This window comes from Branchiostoma belcheri, unplaced genomic scaffold (genome assembly GCF_001625305.1).
Source record: "Branchiostoma belcheri isolate BF01 breed outbred unplaced genomic scaffold, Haploidv18h27 scaffold4, whole genome shotgun sequence".
Lineage (NCBI taxonomy): Eukaryota > Metazoa > Chordata > Leptocardii > Amphioxiformes > Branchiostomatidae > Branchiostoma > Branchiostoma belcheri.
Window position 1 is genome coordinate 5,890,366 of NW_017804020.1, and position 19,176 is coordinate 5,909,541.

At 46.3% G+C, this 19,176-nt stretch overlaps 2 protein-coding genes across 2 annotated transcripts; both read left to right on the plus strand.

Annotated features, from left to right (window-relative positions):
* Positions 1-11,656, plus strand: LOC109477246. Its single transcript, XM_019778326.1, has 2 exons — positions 1-105; positions 5,066-11,656. The coding sequence occupies exon 2, from the start codon at positions 5,074-5,076 to the stop codon at positions 10,912-10,914; it is 5,841 nt and encodes a 1,946-aa protein (XP_019633885.1). The 5' UTR covers positions 1-105; positions 5,066-5,073; the 3' UTR covers positions 10,915-11,656.
* A 1,632-nt stretch (positions 11,657-13,288) lies between these two features.
* LOC109477259 lies at positions 13,289-18,815 on the plus strand. Its single transcript, XM_019778342.1, has 2 exons — positions 13,289-13,846; positions 17,561-18,815. The coding sequence occupies exons 1-2, from the start codon at positions 13,601-13,603 to the stop codon at positions 18,155-18,157; spliced, it is 843 nt and encodes a 280-aa protein (XP_019633901.1). The 5' UTR covers positions 13,289-13,600; the 3' UTR covers positions 18,158-18,815.
* The last annotated feature ends 361 nt before the right edge of the window (positions 18,816-19,176 follow it).

Genomic DNA, 19,176 nt, shown 5'->3' on the forward strand with positions numbered 1-19,176 from the left:
CAGAACGCGCGGGGAGCCGGTATATCTGCCGACTACGTCAGTCCGAGTACAACAACACCCCGAGCTGGTCGGCCTGCCAAGAAACAGGACATACAAGGTACAAAGGTACAGCTAGAACTTTTTTAGCTTATGTAATGTCAGTTATAGGTGAGAACATTTTGGACAACGGCCCGTATCGTTTGCCAAGAAAGTTTTATTTTGTTGGACGTGTGGGTAGGTAGTACGTGTACATACCACAGACGCCAATGTAGGAGGTGTGTGTCTGTCCTGAAGTGGCCGCGCTCCAACGCAGACGACAGCATGTCCTTTTCACAGTGACAGTACTGATAACGATGTGTGAATGACAATCGGGAATCTTATTAGACGGTATGGTCCTATAAAATTCAGACAGGACATGAGAGAGAGTTATTTATCGCTGTGTTTGGTACACAACTCCACAAGTGTTTCTATTTAAAGGTTTATCCAAGATCTGGAGAGGGCTTTATCTGGAAAATGCCTGAACTCACTACAGAGTACAGGCAATCCACGGGTAACGCTGACACTGTTTATAGTTAGACCACGCATAAAGTTTTGTGTCGCCATCTGGTGGGCGCGACCAGCATCAGCGGTTTTTGGTTAGGGCCCGATCACATTCGTCTGCACGACATACAGCAAATCACTAGGGAATTCGTGGGACTGTCGTGGATTTGTCGTACAAAATTCAGCTGTCTCTAATGACTGGAAATGATGCCCTCGGTCCTTGTCGACACTTAAGCCTTGATGAAACATCTGCAGCAAAAAAGTGGGAGGAAGAATTTGACTAACGTCTTACATGCTGTTGGACAGAGGGACTAAAACAACAGCACTGACAGGACACGCTGAGAAGACGTCATGACTGGGCGGATTAGACACTTGACACCACACAACTGCCAAGTTTATTTCATAGTCCTCCAGAATTACTTAAATTTCAGCCCTAATTTTTCTTATCTATTTTATGCATTCACAATGAAAAAGGCATCCTGAAACCATTACTAACAGTCAGCTTGCAATGTAAAATATTACTTTCTCACGAGAGTCGAGTCGAGCGTCACGAGAACATTTTCCTGCAAACGTGTTTCCTCGATAACAGACTGGGTAAGTTGTTCCTTCCTGCATGTAAGGGACCGTCCACATGTAGTACGCGGATGTTTCTTACGTGGGAAGGTCGTGAAGATAGCATATTTACAACCCAAGAGGTGAACTTCACCTGTATACTGGGTCATTCAATCACCTGTAGGAGTCAAAGATGAGTCAAACTTGGAGAAATCTCAGCATGTTTTGAGGTTAGAAGGGGCTCTTATTGAGTGTCATAGACACACCCAGGCCCTTGTTTGATACCCACAAATGTATCATTTGGGAACCGTCTGTCCTGAGGTTCTCTGTATACAGCGACAAAAAGAATATATCCCCTACGAATAACCTAGGACGGTATAGCAACTCAAATGAAAGTCACCTCCAAACACAAAGTAGATATATTAAATCATCTATTATAACTTGTTTTAATTTTTTAAACTTTTTTTTTAATTTTTAAATTGACCAGCCAGTCATAGTAGCATCTTGCACTTTTAAAGGATTCTGTTTTTCTCAGATACAAAGCAGGTAGGTAGTAGACTGTAGCCTGGCCGCGCTTCAGACGGTAACATCCTGGACTGTCTAGACCGGCACGGCAGAAATAAAGCGGTCTTAGTATTTTCTTGAAACCGAGTTTACCTCAGGTCAGTAGTAGCCTGGGTACCATCCTACTTGTATACCGGGGCTCACACACTCGCTTCCCTTCCTAGGGAAGCGAGTGTGGGAGCCCCGGCATACAAGTAGGATGGTACCCAGGCTAGGTCAGTAGCAGCTGGTGAAAACAACAGTCAGGCTTCCGAGGACATTATTAGCCCCTCCCCCTAGAAATAGATTTTTTTTCTACCTGATCATTTGCCTATGTAACATATTGTCCGAATATGAGGAAATTTTTGTCAGTCAAGTATTATCTAGGCCACTATTGGTATGTGACTTTGTGAGTATGCCCCATGTAGTTGGTATGTCACGTCATGTGTTTTCACTCTTAGTTACACGGGCTTTATCAGATAATCATCGGTCGCAATCGGCAGGGAGCCAGCCTAGAGTACATGCCAGGCTGTTTCCAGGGACTACTACACAGGCCAGCCTCTCCGCTCTAGGGCCAACATTCCCTCAAACAAATTTTACTCATGCATACCCTTCGGGAGAAGAAAAACATATGTCTGTAGCTATGGAATAAAAGTGTTAAGTTCAGTAAGTTATATCAAGGAGCTTAATCTTGATGAAAGAGGTGGAGTATGATATGCAAACTCCCAAAAAATGACTTGTTTGAAGTTTCCCAAGGCCAAGTGGGAAAGTTTGGTACTCTCCAAGCAGAGGTGGGAGGGGAATCCTTACCCTCTCCTAACTTGCTCCGCTTTTTGGCAGTCCACTAGGGGAGGGGGTACGATGCTGATAGAAAGTCGGGCAATGAAAACGCCCCCTCGAACCTCTTGATAAGGTGTGTTCCCCTGCTGGTTTGTGTTGACTGGTGCCTGCTATGGGGTAATGACATGCGTCATCCATCTTTATCGGGTCTTAGCGGCAGCTCCGCTGAAATTAGCCTGTCCAGATGTCGCCGCGACTGAATGTGCCTAGTCTCTCATGTCTCTACTAATATTAGACTCCATTGGGTGCTGGAAGTAGTAGAAATTTATCAGAATGACAGCCAAGGGAGGAGGCCGGCCATACAGCTAGTACAGAAACACACGGAGTCTGTCGGAAATCGCCTAACCTTCAATGATGATTTGTGCCAAGTTCTGTGCCCCTGTATCTATAGTTCTGGCCCTGGACTTTATTTCCTAATACTAGTATAAAAATCACTTCCTTTGCCAGTGCAATTGCCACGTTTCTACTCTGCATAGTCAAATGTTCAGCAATTGTAAAATTATGTAGCTATGGTGTTGAAAAGTCAAACAACAGAAACTGAAATTCGGGTTCCCCAGTGAAGAAGTTTGAAAATCCTGGTTGTGATCAACTGCGTGATTGATGATGTAAATATTTTGGACTTACTAGAAAACTCATTCACGTTGTTAATTGAATACAGAACAGGTAGTGATGACTGGGTGGTTTATGTGTCGTTGGTAGCCCCGCAGGGCTAAGTTAACCCACGCAAAAGAAGGTCCACAAATCTCTTGGTCAACCCCATTCAGTACGAATGAATTACGCTCGTTTCCTGACAGTAATAACATCTAGGCTAGCTACAGCTCTGACGAAACTCCCTAGGACTTAAAATCCATGTGGCGTTAATTTGTGACGTCACTGGTTCAAAGTTGCGGACCTATTTTAAACCAGTGTTGAGCAGAAGCAGATTACCTGTGTGCAGTGTGACTGTGTGTCTCAGAGGGTTGGCAGAAGTCGGTCAGTAGGGCAGAATTCGGGGTCATGATCGGTTATCGGTGATCTCAGCCCTGTCAACAATATTAAAGCAGTGCGTTTCTGTTGGCAGGTCCTGTTTCATGGCCTGCGTTTTAGTTCTTTTTTTTTTTTCGTTCGCTGCTGATATTAGGTCTTCTGAGATTTCTACAGACTTTGACGGCTCCTATTCTCAACAACATTAGCCGAGACGGCTCCAGACTGTTTTCAGTGCCTACTAGTACTACATGTAACGTTACAGGCCAGTTTCTCGGCTTCAGGGCCAACATTGACAACATTCCCTGAAGAAAAAAGATTATACCAGAGCCCTCTTTCGGTTAGACCCTGATCGACGGTTAGATCTCGGTGAGACCCTGTGACAGTGTAACTCTGGGCCTGGAGTGCTAAGGCTATGGGTCTGGCATCCAGGCTAGGGTATAGCCAACTCCTGGAACGCTTCAAGTGGAGAGTGACGTCAGAGGTCTGCAGTTGTTTTAGATGGAGAGGAGTGTGAAAGTAGACCCTTACGGTCTGTGAAAGAAGACAATAGACGTTTCCTACTATTATATATGTAACAAAGGTTCATGACCTTATGCCAAGTACTAGTAGTAAAAGATTCTCTACATTCAGAATACGCTGCTCTCTCTCTCTCTCTCTCTCTTTCTCTCTCTCTCCTCAACTTGTTTTTCTTTGATTTCCTGTAGTTGGTAAGATGCCAGCGCTGCGTGCTTAACCTTCGCATGAGCACGTTGGCCTTGATTCCTTATCGTGAGAGAGAAGTTGATTGGGGTGAAAGCCAGCGTGCGTAAGGTCAGCCTTCAGGGCAGACGACTAATGGGCGCAGGCGCGTAGCAGGGCGCGTAGGGTGCCGCTAGTTGGTGATGGGTGAAACTTTCGGAAAACCATAAAGTCCCCCTGACCTTTTTAGCTTCACTTCGTCACCCAGAAACGACAGCACATACACACAGTTAACGAGGAACAGCCTGTTCAACACGACCTTCTCTTCTTACAACACGTCTTAAAAACTCAATCCAAAAAAGCCCTTGACCTGCCAGCGGATATCCTGGTCATGTGATTTTAGTGGACGGTACTAAGTCTCTAGCCTGAGTGTCAGCTTTGTTAGCGTTTGTACGCTCCCCAAGATCCGCTCAAGTACTGGCCGGTAGCGGATCTTTGGGGGCGGACGAAAGCTAACAAGGCTGACACTCAGGCTACTAAGTCTTACGTAAGAAGACATGATGAAAGTCGGCCGGCCATGTACCTCAGACATCACATTCCTAGCTACAATCATATTTAGAATTTCTAGACATGTGATTAATCATTACCAAATCCTTATCGCGATCTGCTGATTGGCAGAAAGAGTGAAGTGTGCAACAAACCCGTCACACTTTCCCCTTACCACCAACCAACCAAGATTGGCCGAAATTCAGGAGCAATGTGTCTGACCAGATTTAGGCCACGTCTACCTTTCGATATGACTCGAACTTGAATTTGACTTAAACTTTGGCCGCCAAACACGTCCCGAACACTGTTGACTTACTCAGTAGTCGAATATATTGGATAGAAATCGTCTCAGGTGTATTAAACATAATGAGACTGTCAATTTAAACAGGATAATTCAGGCTTGTCGATTTTTCCCTCCCAGCAGTCAAGATGCATCTGTGTGGAGTGGGAGCCGTGATGCTGACAGTCCTGCCGATCCTCCAGCTGTACGGACAGACGGCACCGGCCTGTCCAACACAGTGCACCTGTCAGGCGGACGGACTCGTCAGCTGCGTCGGGCGGCAACTTGAGGGCGTACCGACCAACATCTCTCCGGACACCCGGACCTTGGACTTACGAAACACCGGGCTCAGCAGGATACCGGGACTGTCCTTCAACCAAGTACCCGACCTCGAGGTGTTGAGACTGGATGACAACAAGCTGGAATCTGACACGGTCGCCATGTTCGGGTTTGTCGGTCTCCAGAAGTTACAAGGACTTTTTTTGTCAGGGAATCAGTTAACTCATAGTTTCCTACTGAGGCAATCCTACTACATTCCCCGAAGCCTGAGGAACCTGGATCTATCTCGGAACCCGCTGTTAGACGTCCGAGAGAGAACCTTTTACTTTTTGCAGAACCTTGAACGGTTATACCTTAGTGACTGTAAGATCAACTTCCTCCGTAGTGAGGCGTTCGTCGGGCTGTTTAGTCTGCATGATCTTCATCTCGAGGATAACCTGTTCACGCGGGTACCGACGACGGCCTTTAACAAAGTCCCTAACCTGCGGCGGTTGTTTATGAACGGTAACCCGGTACACACGCTTTCCGCCACCGACCTCACAGAACTGCCAAACCTTCAGTTACTTGACTTCCGGATGGCAAACATATCCAGGATAGATGAAGCTACCTTCAACAAAACGCCCCGGCTTCAAACCCTGCTCTTGACTGGGAACAGGAACCTCGTCTCTGTGGGCAAAGATATTTTTGCCAACTTGACCGAGCTGTCGCATCTAGAGCTCGCTGACTGCGCTTTCCGTTCGGCCGGCACATACATCCTAACATCTCTGAAGTCTCTTACTACGTTGACTATTGACGGAAACCCGTTCGCGTGCGGGCCGAGCATGTGCGGATTCAGGACCTGGCTGGATACCACCGACGTCAACGTCCTTCAGAGGTACGACATCAGGTGCGCCAGCCCCGCATACCTGCAGAACGTGCCCGTGCTGAACGCCAGCATAGCCTACCTGTGTGAGGGGGAACGTCTGAGTGAGTACTACACGAGTTTGGCCCAGTCCGCGATAGAGAAGTGTCCGTTTAGTTGTTTCTGTAACACCACCATGGTTGAGTGTCCCGATGCTAATCTGAGGAAGATGCCTACGTCATTTCCGCCTCAGATCAACAAGCTCGTCATGAGAGGAAACGCCCTGACGACAATAGAGAAAAAGACACTTGAAAAGGTTCGGTACGTCACGTGGTTAGACCTAAGCGCCAACAACTTCACATCCGACAGTTTTGATGATGGACGTCTGACGATGTTGCCGTTCATAAAATACTTAAATCTGTCCAGCAACATGCTGTCCAACTACCTACTTGCCGAACAGATGCCTACAAGTACCAAACTCGAAGAGCTGGACATGTCCAATAACCCCCTTGGAAACATCCGCGCAGGGAATTTTCGGCTGTTAGGACTGTTACGGAAACTGCACTTGAACAGTGTAGGGATGACGGAACTGACAAGCTTCTCGTTCATGGGGCTCTTCAGTGTACAGGAACTTCACCTTGCCAACAACAGACTCAGGGCATTGCCGATAAAGGGGTTTCGCTTCGTCGGAATGGTGAAGAAGTTAGTCCTCCGCGGGAACCCGCTTACACAGCTGACCGACGGGTCGTTTCTCGGGATGCCCCAGCTTACCTACCTGGACGTGAGGAACGCGCGGCTCCTCAACATCCAACACAACACCTTTAAGTACACTCCGTACCTTACCGAGCTGCTGCTGGGCGGTAACAAGAATCTATCCTACATCAGCCCGGTGACGTTTTCCGCCATGCCCAATGTCCAAGTCATCGACCTGAGCGGCTGTAGTTTCAGAAGTCTGTCCAACGACACCCTGCCGCGGCTGCCTAGACTCCGGGCGGCAAGTCTTCACAACAACCCCTGGCACTGCGACGGGGGTCTGTGCTGGCTGAAGAAGATGGCGCTGGACCGTGTCGTCTACCTGGCCTATCTCCATCAGATGACGTGTGTGACTCCGCGCTATGTTGCCGGGGACACCATACGAGATGTTGACAACCAGTTCATCTGTCCCAGAAAGTCTCAGGTGCCTGTGGTCATCACCAATCTCATCGAGGATTCCATCTTCATTCCTCAAATCCCAGAAGTCAGCGACGATAACATCTGCCCCGCGGAGTGTCAGTGTTACAAAATTGAGAAGCGGGTAGACTGTAGTCACGCTAACCTCCGGTCTGTGCCTGCACCATTGCCTCCGTACACTGTACATCTCAACCTGGCCAACAATTACATCAAGAACATTACCGACACGGACTTTCCAAACTTGAAGAACATTCAAGTTATCGACCTTCGGAATAATCTGATTTCCAATCAGGGAATTTCTAAAGGAGCGTTCAAGGGTTTGGACACTGTACGGATCCTTCACTTCTCAGATAACAAGCTGTCAGAAATTCCGCCACAGTTGAGTCGGCTAGCTTACAGTTTACGGATGTTGGACCTCTCGGGAAACACCATACAAGCACTTGAACCAGGAACGTTCAAAAGTTTCCGGACCCTTCGTGACCTGGTATTGTCAGACGTCGGTCTGAACACCATTAAACGCAACGCGTTTGATGGGCTAAAGAAGCTGCTTATACTTTCCATTGCCTATAACAACTTGACGACTATTCCAGAGGAACTGGGCAGACTACCAAACCTGGCTGAGCTCCATGTTCGCGGCAACTCGATCCGGACTTTGGAGCGGACTTCTCTTAGAGGACTTACCAGCCTTGAATTCCTCGACTTGAGTGATCTCGGGCTTAGAGTGTTGGAGCCGGGGGCTTTCGAAAACTTGCCCGTGTTGGATACCCTGGTTCTCTCAGACAATAGCGGGATGTACCATCTATACACTGACGTGTTCCGAGGCTTACAAAGTCTGCGGACGTTACGAATGACTGACTGTGGTCTGAGAACGGTGGACCGCAGAGTGCTGTCCTACATGCCGGCTCTGACGTCGGTGGTTCTTCACGGGAATCCGCTGGAGTGCAGCACTGATTTCTGCATACTAATCCAGTGGCTTCGCACCAGAGGTATCATCGTTGAAAACGATGGGGAAGTACGATGTACAAAGTGGTCTCAGACAAGTACAGAGGTTTATGTCATTAATGACGACGGCTTTCAGTCGTTTTGTGAAAGTGCCTGTGGCGAGTGTACGGGGATTTCCACCACACCCGTGCCCACAACAAGACCCCATCAGAGCACCTACGCCACGGCGACACTGCTGCCAAGGACGGAGAGAACAGATGATGTGATGTCCACCCTTCCGAGTGTAACGTGGTTCTCAAGCACCAGGGCACCGCAGGCTCCGGTAACTCCGTCGGCGGTGATCAAGGACGCACAGACCACTGACTACCCAACAACAGTACACATGGAGACCACACCAGTCCCTAAACCTCCACTTACCATTACCGGAGCTACTGTACAGCACAGAGAAAAAACTGCCGACGTCAAGAAGCTACCGCTGCATCCAAACATCGATAAAATAGGCAGTGGCGTCGAGAAATACAATCTACCCTCGGAGAAAGAGAAGAATCTTCATGGTTCTGAAAAACCGCAAAAGAGTGGGGATTGTAAGAACTGTGTTCCCCTGACTACAGCGAGCGGGAGGATCCCGTTCTTGTCGACAGGTCGGGGAGTGGACAAAGGCCGGGAGTCGGAGAACACACCTCGGACGGAGAAAGTGTTTCTGGCCTCTCTGAGCGGCAACATTGAACCTTCTCCTCCTCGTCCCATCGAGCCGGCTGACATGGTCAACAACTCCAAAAACAAACCTTTCTTCTCGAACGAAGGGTTCTCTGTGGAGGGTGAGGAAACGGTTCTTCAGTGGTCGGATAGTTCTACTACAACTACACCCACCAGGCCGGGACCAACACCTCGCCCCACGAGACGGCGTCCCGTAATCACAGTCCCGAACAGGCGGGTCCAGCAAACAGTCAGACCAACGCAAGGGAAGCACAGAGATGTCCCCAGCAGTCACACGAAGAACAAGCAGTCCAAATTTACACTAGTAGTTGAACAAGTTCCAACGAGTACAGAAAAGTCAACCGATCATGCGGTGAGTTCACAGGAAGAAAGTTCCGGGGCGATCCCAGCAAATCGTTCATCCCCGAAGACTTCGAACGAAGTCATTGATAACGTTTCGAGTGAAGGAGGGAAAGAAGTTCCCAACACCATAACGCCTGACGTAGGAACCCCCAAAAAACGAATTTTGTTCAGCGATGTTGAAGGTGACCTACAAAATAACCGTGAGAACAGTAATATCGGTAAAATCCCACCGAGAGGAAGTTTCAAACAACCCATTGCCACGACGCCAGCAGTCGTTGATGCGATCCCCAGTATGTCCACCACTGGACGGAAAGAAGGGAAGTCATTTCAGCACCTGCCCACTTCAGCCTACGTCATGACGGCGCCATTTTCTCCCATCATGCCCTCCGAGTGTCCAACCGGATGTGGATGTTACGAAGAGTTGGTACGCTGCAGTGACATCGGTTTAACAAAAGTACCGAGACTTTCTCATCCACGACTAGAAAACTACTTACTCAGCAATAATCGCATCAGTCGCGTCCCGCCAAACAGTTTCTTGTGGGTGCCATCGTTAAGAAGTTTGCATCTTGACAACTGTCGTCTAGTGGATGATGGCATCGTGGAAGAGTCATTTTCTGGCCTGCGACATTTGAAGTACCTCCACCTGACCAAAAACAGACTCACTAGAGTACCGACAACTTTACCGAGATCATTGGAGTACCTTTACTTGGACAGCAACGAAATAACCACCGTTGGGGGAAAAACATTCCAAGAATTGCCAAACTTACGAAGTCTGTATCTCCAGGACAACAACCTGACTAGTGAAAGTCTTCACCCAGCAGCGTTCGCGTCACTCGTCAACCTAACGTCAATATATCTTCAAGGAAACAAGCTGGAGAAACTACAAGTCATCTTCCCGCCTAGTTTGGAGGTCTTACGTTTGGGACACAACGGAATAAAGGAGATCTCTCCTAAGACCTTCCTCTACCTGCCTCACCTTCAACAACTCTTCCTTTCCGAAAACACACTAGAAGCCCTCCCCCGCGGACTCTTCAGTGGACTCCTAAGTCTGCAGCATCTGCATCTGGCTAACAATAAGTTAGTCACCGTGCCGGCTGATCTCCCGAAAGGTCTCATCCATCTGAACCTGGCCGGTAACGCCATTTCTGCCATCCCCGGGAGCATATTTTTCCGCCTCCAGATGCTAGTAGCACTCAACCTTTCTAACAATAACCTCTACGACGACCGAATCGTGGATCTGGATTTCGGGTATCTGAAGCATTTACACCAGCTCCAGCTTGCCGGAAACCATCTGACGTCTGTCCCCGGAAATCTGCCCAAGTCTCTCCGGTATCTTGACCTCAAGGGTAACCTTCTCTCCGAGAAAACCGCCAACGTCGAGAATCTCAAAGGCAGCGTGGGCCTGAAGTATTTGAATCTTGCGGAGAATTACTTCAGGGAGATTCCGACGCCCCTGCCCCCTTCCCTGGAGTCACTACATCTCAACAACAATCTTATCATCAAAATTACTCCCAAGGTGTTTTCTCAAACCCCGCGTCTCAAGACGTTAAACCTACGGGGGAACATGCTCGGAGACGGAGGTGTGAGTCGGGACAGTTTCTTTGGGACCACAAACCTGGCTTACTTGGACTTGTCAGACAATCACCTCAACACTAGCCTACAGCACCTACCGAGCAGAGTCCAGTATCTTATCCTATAGAATTACAAACCTGCAGCTGGCGAAACATGCGTTTGATAATGAACCAGAATGAACTTGAGGAAAGTTAGAAAGATGGATATTTAGAACTCGTTCAAGGCAGGGTTCGCGAATCCGGACTGACCCAGTCACATGGTTGATCCAGATTCGCGAACCCTGGTTTGAGATTTCCGAATCCGGCTGGGATTCATGCTGGGATTCTTTACTTGTATTAATATTGTAACTTCTAGTCCTGTGAAATGAAAGTATACATTATTTAAGTTGTCTAGATTACATAGTTAATGAGAAAGGCTCCTGATCGTTATTATTAGGACTGAAATGACTGGTTTGAATGTTCTAGAATTGTCTGTAACTAGACCTCAGGATTTGGCTTGAATTAGCGAGGGAAATTACTGGTTGTGTTATGGGGATTACTGGATTAGCTGTCTCCTGTGTGTTTACAGACGACATATGGGACCCAGCAGGGAGTGGGTTTGTTACGGGACCTCTGCATGATGTAGCATCTATCAGGCCTCGGCTGGAAAGAGTAGAAATTGACCATGGCCAAATAGATGACATGCCAGGGTAGTTGGTCCGCTAAAGGAGTACAACTCCCGTCATATCTGTCTATCCGACCAATTTCTAATCTTCCCAGCCGCTTCCGAAGACAGATAGAGACTACCGCTGATGCCTCATTACTGGGATGTGTTTACAAGTCCTTCTGACTTGAATGTCAAGTAATAGATCTCTCGATTTTCAATATTAAAAAAAGTTTTATTACCTTTCGCCTATTATGTTATGTTTTTGGTAGTGTGTGTGTGTGTATGTGTGTGTGTGTGTGTGTGTGTTGTTGTTGTTGTTTAGCATGCTAACTAAGGAAGCTATATATGATAGATGGATCGCGTTAGATCACCTGACCCACATAGTCCTCGCGTGATAGCACCTAACCCAGTAGCGCCTCCTAGCGTGCATTTTGTGCGAGTCAGATGCAAAGCTAGCTCACGTGTTGATGAACTCAACTTTTCCTTGATCAATTCCATTATCTTCTTCGAACGATAGATTTCCCCAAATCAATGGAGCGTCTAAAGTCCGCATACTTGTTTTGCCAGACATGAATACAAACAAGAGTTCCACGACCTCATACATTTGATCCCAATGCCCCACTGCTTCTTGAGTTATCTAAACCACAAACACACAAACGCTACGGAAAACATAACCTTCTTGGCGAAGGTAATAATGTACCATAACAAGTCACTTCCAAAGTCATATACAAGAACAATTTAATTGACCGATAGGCGTTGTTGGCCCTCCTATTATATACTAGTTTATACCGCGTATGCCAGGATCCCCCATGCATACCCTCTGACAAGTTTGAATTCTCAGCTGGAACAGAGCGTCACTTTTAATACACTGACGCGCGGTTTATTTTCCCGATGAGTTGAAGGATTGAGATTACAGGGAAAGTTTCCGTTCATGTCTCTGGGCCTGGTAATGGGTTCGTTACTCCGGAGACAACCCTGACATGACACGGCCACGAAAACACCATCTCTTCGGTTAGCTTTTGAATCTCGCTTGAATATCTACAAATATGTACTTTCTAACATTTGTTTGGTTGTGTTATAACTCCCATGTATATAAAACATAAAAGTACATATTCGCCTCTTTGTAGCTATTTCCAGGAAGAAAAGGACAAGGTCATACACCTGTTCAGGGTCGGGATAGTTAGGTTGTAGCAGACTTTTGGACACAAGTGCACCGCTAGTTATTTAACCATATGGGAACCCATTTAGATCTAATTTAAATATTGTCTACTACTGGGCAACCTGTTCATTCTTTAGAAACCGTCTGTCCGTACGTAGGTTGTCTTCCCCCATCACCTCTGTAGCATATGTCTGTAGATTTAACTGTGTAATTGCAAAGAGAAAGGGGAAACACAGAAACACATAGAAAATTGGGACAAAAATCATATCTTGAAAATTTTGCATAGCTTTGTTGTAATATTGTTAAACAGCCTTTTGGTTATTTCCGTGATTTGTTTCTGTTGTTTTTGCCATTGTTATCTTTTCTCCTGAAACATTTCCTTTGTCTAACCGTTAAATACTGCTTTATTTTGATTGATGTTGTTTCCTTGATTGATGTTGTTTTTGAAGGTTAACTTGTCACGCTCCAGGTTTTTGAATTTGAAATTGATTGTTTATGTAGGGGTTATGTGCATACTTCTGTGTATAATCTGCCATTGTTTTCAGTTGTCTGGTTATTGTTTATTTGATAAATGTGACATACACATTCATACGTATTTTTTTTGTTCTATGAGAAAATAAAGATACATAACACAACATTTGATTGGTTAATGAACTTGACAATACAGTACGATTGGTCAGGACTAACAAAAAGCTTCCTGATTGGACAGTCTGAAATATAAAAGAAAGGTCGTAACGTCCTTTTGACCAAGGAAATAAGTCGTTGTTTTGACCAAGTCTGACCCCGAACTGCCGTGTTGCTACGCTCCGCTGAACCTTCCTCCCTCTGACCCGATTCTGATTTAAATTTGCCCCGAGGCCCCAGCAGACACCGCCATCCTCCAGTCGTCCATGTTTGTAGAGTCTGAGTCGGAATGGTAGGAATACTTGTCGTGCCCGGAGATTTGTCTGCACTCTAACGTTTCCTCCCCACAGAGATACCGGCTATTTACGGACGCAGCCCGTCCCCAATGCAGGGTCGACATTCTCCCGGGACGGTACAGTGCCTGGCGCAGGGCAGGAAGAGCCCCACTACAACAAAGGAACGTCGCCTGAGTTGGAACCCTCCCTGTTACCGGAACACCCAGCCCGCCAAACTGCCCATCCACAGGCTCAGCCTGGGATGTCTGCCGAACAAGAAGATGGCCAGCGAGAGGAAGGGCTCGGCAGAGGAGACCCGACTGGACATATCGTTAAGGCTGCTGAGAGATGAACTGGTAAGTAGTCGGTTGGTAGTTGGCACTTTCATCACTTCAAATCTGGCCCGGATGGTCGGGCTGAATTATAGCACAGGTCAATGGGCCCACATTCGCCGTTTCCCCCCCAGGCCATGGATACAATGTGTATGGTACAGCACAGCTTTGTCATACCATACCATTGGAAGTCATATTGTCTCATAGTACAGCTTTGTGAGGCCATGGATACAGTCAAGGACATTATACACAGCTCTTGATACAGTCTTGTCATACCGCGTGTACTCTTAAGCACAGTCTTGTCAGTTCATGGATACAAATTATGATACAGCACTGCCTTGTCATACCATGGCTACAGTGTGTATGCTGTATAGCACTACCTTTCCAAGTCATGGATACAGTGTGCACAACACCGTGAGCACAGTATTGTCAGACAATGGAATTTCGGTATCCTTGTGTGTGAGGCAGACGGTGATACAAACCACAGCAGCAATCTTTTTATTTCCTCAGCTCAGCATCAAGTACGTAGGTAACACGCGTTTTATACTTCTTTGTGAACAAATTTGTGTTCTGATACGGACTGCCGTCAATAAAATTATAGATATATCATAGAAAACATTAGTCAGAAGTGCTAAACTGTGTACATGGGCAAGAGATAGTTGACTACTTCGGGCATGAAATAGGCTAGGAGTAGGTCCTCTAGAGAGTATAGCTTGCCGCCCCGTCTATTTGGCCACCGATAACCTCCTCGATTTGGCCAATTTCTACTCTTCCCAGCTGCCTCCCGAAGCCTGATAGAGGCTAATTTTCTTCCCAAATGAGGAGAGATAAGGAGACGGTGATTTGCATTACACTGAGAGTCGGCTTCTTCAAGCCAGTCCAGATAACAGGGGACACCACAAATGACCCAGGGGAATATTTTTCTGTGCCACAAGTACTCATTTTAGAGGCAGGGGTGTGTTGGTTTGAAGGCGTGAGTCTGTATTCTCAATCCCTTCGCAAGGTGCATGGCACTTGCAAAATGACCCCTCACTCAGTCCCTGTAAACTACACTGGTATTTGCTAGTACACCACCAAAACGCACGCGGTCTTTCTGTGCTATGTTTCGCGCCCTTAAATTTACGACTTTTAACAGGCCATGTTTTCCAGTTGTGGTAATTGCTGTCATTTGTTTAAAACTGAGGAAACGCTGTCGGCAAAACTTTTTGATCGTACCGGTGGAACATAAGATAAAGATTACAAACTCGGTCGGTAGGCTCAAAATGACTTGATCGAGTGTGATGAGTGTATGTCGGAAGTTACAGACAGACAGTGACAACATTAGCCTGGTGACCATTCTCTACGGGCCGGCTCTTTAGTGTTTTGGCCAAAGTTTTTTGGCACTCGATTTTTTCAGTCGGTCCTTCTGATTATACTGCCGCCCTGTAGACTTAATTGAAATCCCTATGGTGTGCTGGCGGGCACACAAGTGACAAGTGGTAGAGATCCGCAAGAGATGACATCGAGTGTTCACTGGGCTTTCTTTGCAATGATCGTGACAAGTACATGTTGAATGCTGCACATTGGGCTGCCTGAGGACAAGGTCTCCACGCTACAACTGTGGTCATTTCCTTCGCAACATCATCGTGATTTGTAGACTAGTGCCCCCTCGTTGATATTTTTAATCGTCTCATAAATTTTGACACAAAGATGGCAACAGCTTTGGTGGGAAAATACTAGTATCGCGTCTTTTTATTGCCATGGTAACGCGTGTGATCTTTGAATCCGTACAACACAGAATCACGATGATAACGCCTGTTCTAGTTTATGTATAACAACAGAAATACCAATTACATTTCTAGAAACGTGTTTGAAGATAACTGTGCTCAGATACATCAAACTTTAAAATTTATCTATTTTTTATTTGTAGCCCCCCTCCCGAGCTCCCCTCTGCCACCAGAGGACGTTACAGTCTACATTCTTGTTTGCTATTTGGTGTCTAGTATTCAGTGAAAGAAAAACACGTCCTGAAATAAATATGCCATATTCAAACGTCTGTAGTGATTTGTATCTAGTCCAAACAAACAACGCCGTGGGAGAGAAGAAATGTGTTGGTTACGGGAGTCAACATTCTGTGAGGCGTTGGCGAGCGGGAAATACCTGACTGGATTTAGTAGCAACGGCTGTCCAAGGGGCAAGTTACAGGGCCAAGCAAAATTATTCTTTTGTTTCTCGTAAATGTCTCTAGAAATACGTTGGGTATAGTTCTTTCTTGATATATTTCTGGAGTGAGTTTTCTCGGCGAGAATTGGTTTGATACATTTTCTGATCGCATAATTGAAATTGGAATAAACAAAAAAAAACTTATCTTAAATTGGCACGACACAGTTCATGGCCGTACAGAAAGCATGTCTACTCTACACTGAACAAAGCAAAGTGCCAACCCCTTCCTATCTTGTAACTGAAAATCAAATGTAGCCTGAACATTTCGAGGCGCTGTGTGATGATTAATTCAATACGTTTGGAAACTTTCCAAGTTACAGTCTGTTCGGATGCATTTCTGTACTTCGCCTACAACACAGCTGTCTTCTGGCATGTCTGAATGTTTTCTTGTCATATCGTGTGTGATGAATGTAAACACAAGCGGAGGTCTGGCGCGCGCTACTCTGGGAACGTGACGTATTTGGCCGGGATGACGGAAGGTCAGGCGGCGGGTACATCACACTCAGGACCCCGCCATACCGACCAAGCCATTCCGCGCATCGTACTCAATTATAGCCCGTAAAAATAGCCGCCAGCTAGGTCCTCACGGTGCTAGATTGAATCTAGAACCTAAGATCACTTCCCTTTCACAGCGGCGATTATCTCTGCTGGAGTACAGAGGTCGTACGGCGGCGTTCTAGCCAGCCTCCGTCTTTCTGTGATTTGACGGAATTTTTGTCGATGTCGCTCACGACTGGCGAAATGTTGCCCGATCCTACCAGCAAAATTTGCCCTTCAAAGTACAGGAAATAGAGTTTCAGAGGGTCAAGATATCAAAATTTTCCGGGACAGCAATCTCGTAGGATAGATCATGATAGTATTTGATACATCGATTAAATTGTGCACATAGTGTCGATGAGTCTTCATTGAAGCCCGCAAAGTAGTCAGACATCTACTACAGTTGTACCCTGTTTGTTGACATTGTAGAGTGCATGAAGCACGACCCTGGGTTACACAGAGTATACACATGTACGTACACATGTATAGACGAGAATGTAATAATAACACGATCGTTTTTCCTTACTATATTCCTCCATTCACGTAAGACTTTCCCCAAAGTTTTACATCCTGCACATCTTGACTATTGTCTGACTCCCAGTCAGGAATTTCTGTAAAGGTTTCGTCTGTTGTACACAGAACATTTGGTTGGGATCAATCTCTTTGTGTGGTCTGGACTTCATCAGCCTGGGTCAACCTGTCAAGGCGCTATTCTATTTCTAATGGGGGTTTGATGTAAGATAGGCAGACGTAGTAGTAGTTAGGGCTGTTCTACACCCAATCTTGTACAATGTATGTTGTTTGATGTTTAATTGTTTATTTGCAAGTTCATGTCCGAGGGCTAATTGCGCCATGAAACAATGTAACTATTCTAAACCTGTTACGGAATACAATCTACCAGTATGTTTTTTCTTAATTGCTTGACTTCTTCGATCTGCCCGGAAATATTCCTTTGAAGATCTTAGCAGTAGAAATGATGTTTAATTTGTCGTTCTTCAGGCCCAACTGCGGCGGTCGGGAGACTGCCTGTCGGACCAGATGCAGGGCATGTTCCGCACCATCCAGGACCTGCGCCGCGCCTCGGAGGAAGCAGCTTTGTTCAGGGCCTCTCAGCAGGACCTGACCTTCCTGGCCGAGGAGAACCTGGACTTACTGACGGAGTGTAGAACCAGGAAACCCATCGCCATTCCCGAGGAGTTGGACGGTCTGTGCGAGCCCGACGACATGCTATCCCCCACGTCTGCCTCTGTGCAGGGCCCCAGAACTTTCACCAACCACTCCGAGGTTGAGCCATGCCAACCCGCCTCAGACACCGTACATAACAGGTCGGTTTCGGACTGTTCCATGGACTCCGCGTTTTCCGACATGAGTTCGCAAGGCCTGTTACTCTCCCCCACGTCTCCTCCCCCCCTACCCCCACGGACACCCCCTCCCCCTCTCCCCCCGCGCAGGGCCTACTCAGTACCTGCCATGAGCGCCGAGAAGGTGACGTACAGAAACAATCCACCAATCAGAGAGCGGCAAACAAAGGTGAAGCGCAGGAGCAAGTGTGAGTGGATGTTAGAACTGGATGTGCAGACGGCGACTTTGGTTTGATGATTGCCGTCTTCAGAGGGAAAAGGTGGACGTCTATTAATTTGTAATTCAATCGGTGTTGGAAGCGTTTCTTTTAATCATTTGCCATGATCTTATTGTCACCCTGGAAAGGAACACTTAAAAGACGTTGTATATTCTCATATTTAAACGTGATTTAGAAATGAAACAATCAGTCATTCGACAGCACTCTCCAGGGACCTCCCAGAGCTGGGGCTATGCTTGGCCGCCAGTAGAAAGCCTTGCCACAAGGAATGGCATTGATAGATGTACTTGAAGATTGTGTTCTTGACCAACTGGTATAATGGTACTTAATTTTATAAAATAGTTCAAACAACATTCTATATCCAAGACACTGTTGACCAGAGTCAGTAGTATACATGTTGATATGTTATTGACAGATTTAGCACAATGACTTTAGTTAGGTCTTTTGCAACTAGATCTGACCATTACCATGTAATGTTCAGGGTGTGCCGCATTGTACGGCACAGGTAGCTGTATGGGATCATTTATCTAGTATGTTTTTGAAGGATTTTATACTACATGTACTCAAGTGTGTTTGATATAAAAAGGTGCCTCTCTTCTCATTCAATGATGTATGCCAGTAAGGCTCTCAAAAATAAACTCTTATGTTCATTATAACCACTCATTATTCCTCTTGTTCTGATTCCTTTTGCATTCTGATTCCTCTTATACATATATACCGAATCTAGATATCTCTTTGCTCAAAATACTATCTTATCGTAACTAACTAACAAGATACATGTACTGTAACAACAAAAGAAAGTACACCTCAATTGTGCAAACTTTTAATAATCCAGTAATCAGAAGTTTATCAGTTTCTATCAGAAGTGAGAACATCTTCTGTCATGTCAGACAAGGTCTTTTCTTCTTTGGAGGAATGGTGCACAGGGTTGGTTTGGAGAAGTTACATAATTCTTCTATAAACTGCTATAAAGACATAGCCTGGTTACCAAACCTATGATAGCTCCCGAGTCCTACATTGCGGAGAGGATGTAGGA

Bases quoted from the DNA above. Each gene is read 5' to 3' on its own strand.
- LOC109477246 (XM_019778326.1), top strand. From the start codon at position 5,074: ATGCATCTGTGTGGAGTGGGAGCCGTGATGCTGACAGTCCTGCCGATC.
- LOC109477259 (XM_019778342.1), top strand. From the start codon at position 13,601: ATGCAGGGTCGACATTCTCCCGGGACGGTACAGTGCCTGGCGCAGGGC. The intron at 13,847-17,560 runs GTAAGTAGTCGG...GTCGTTCTTCAG, and splicing joins GGCTGCTGAGAGATGAACTG to GCCCAACTGCGGCGGTCGGG.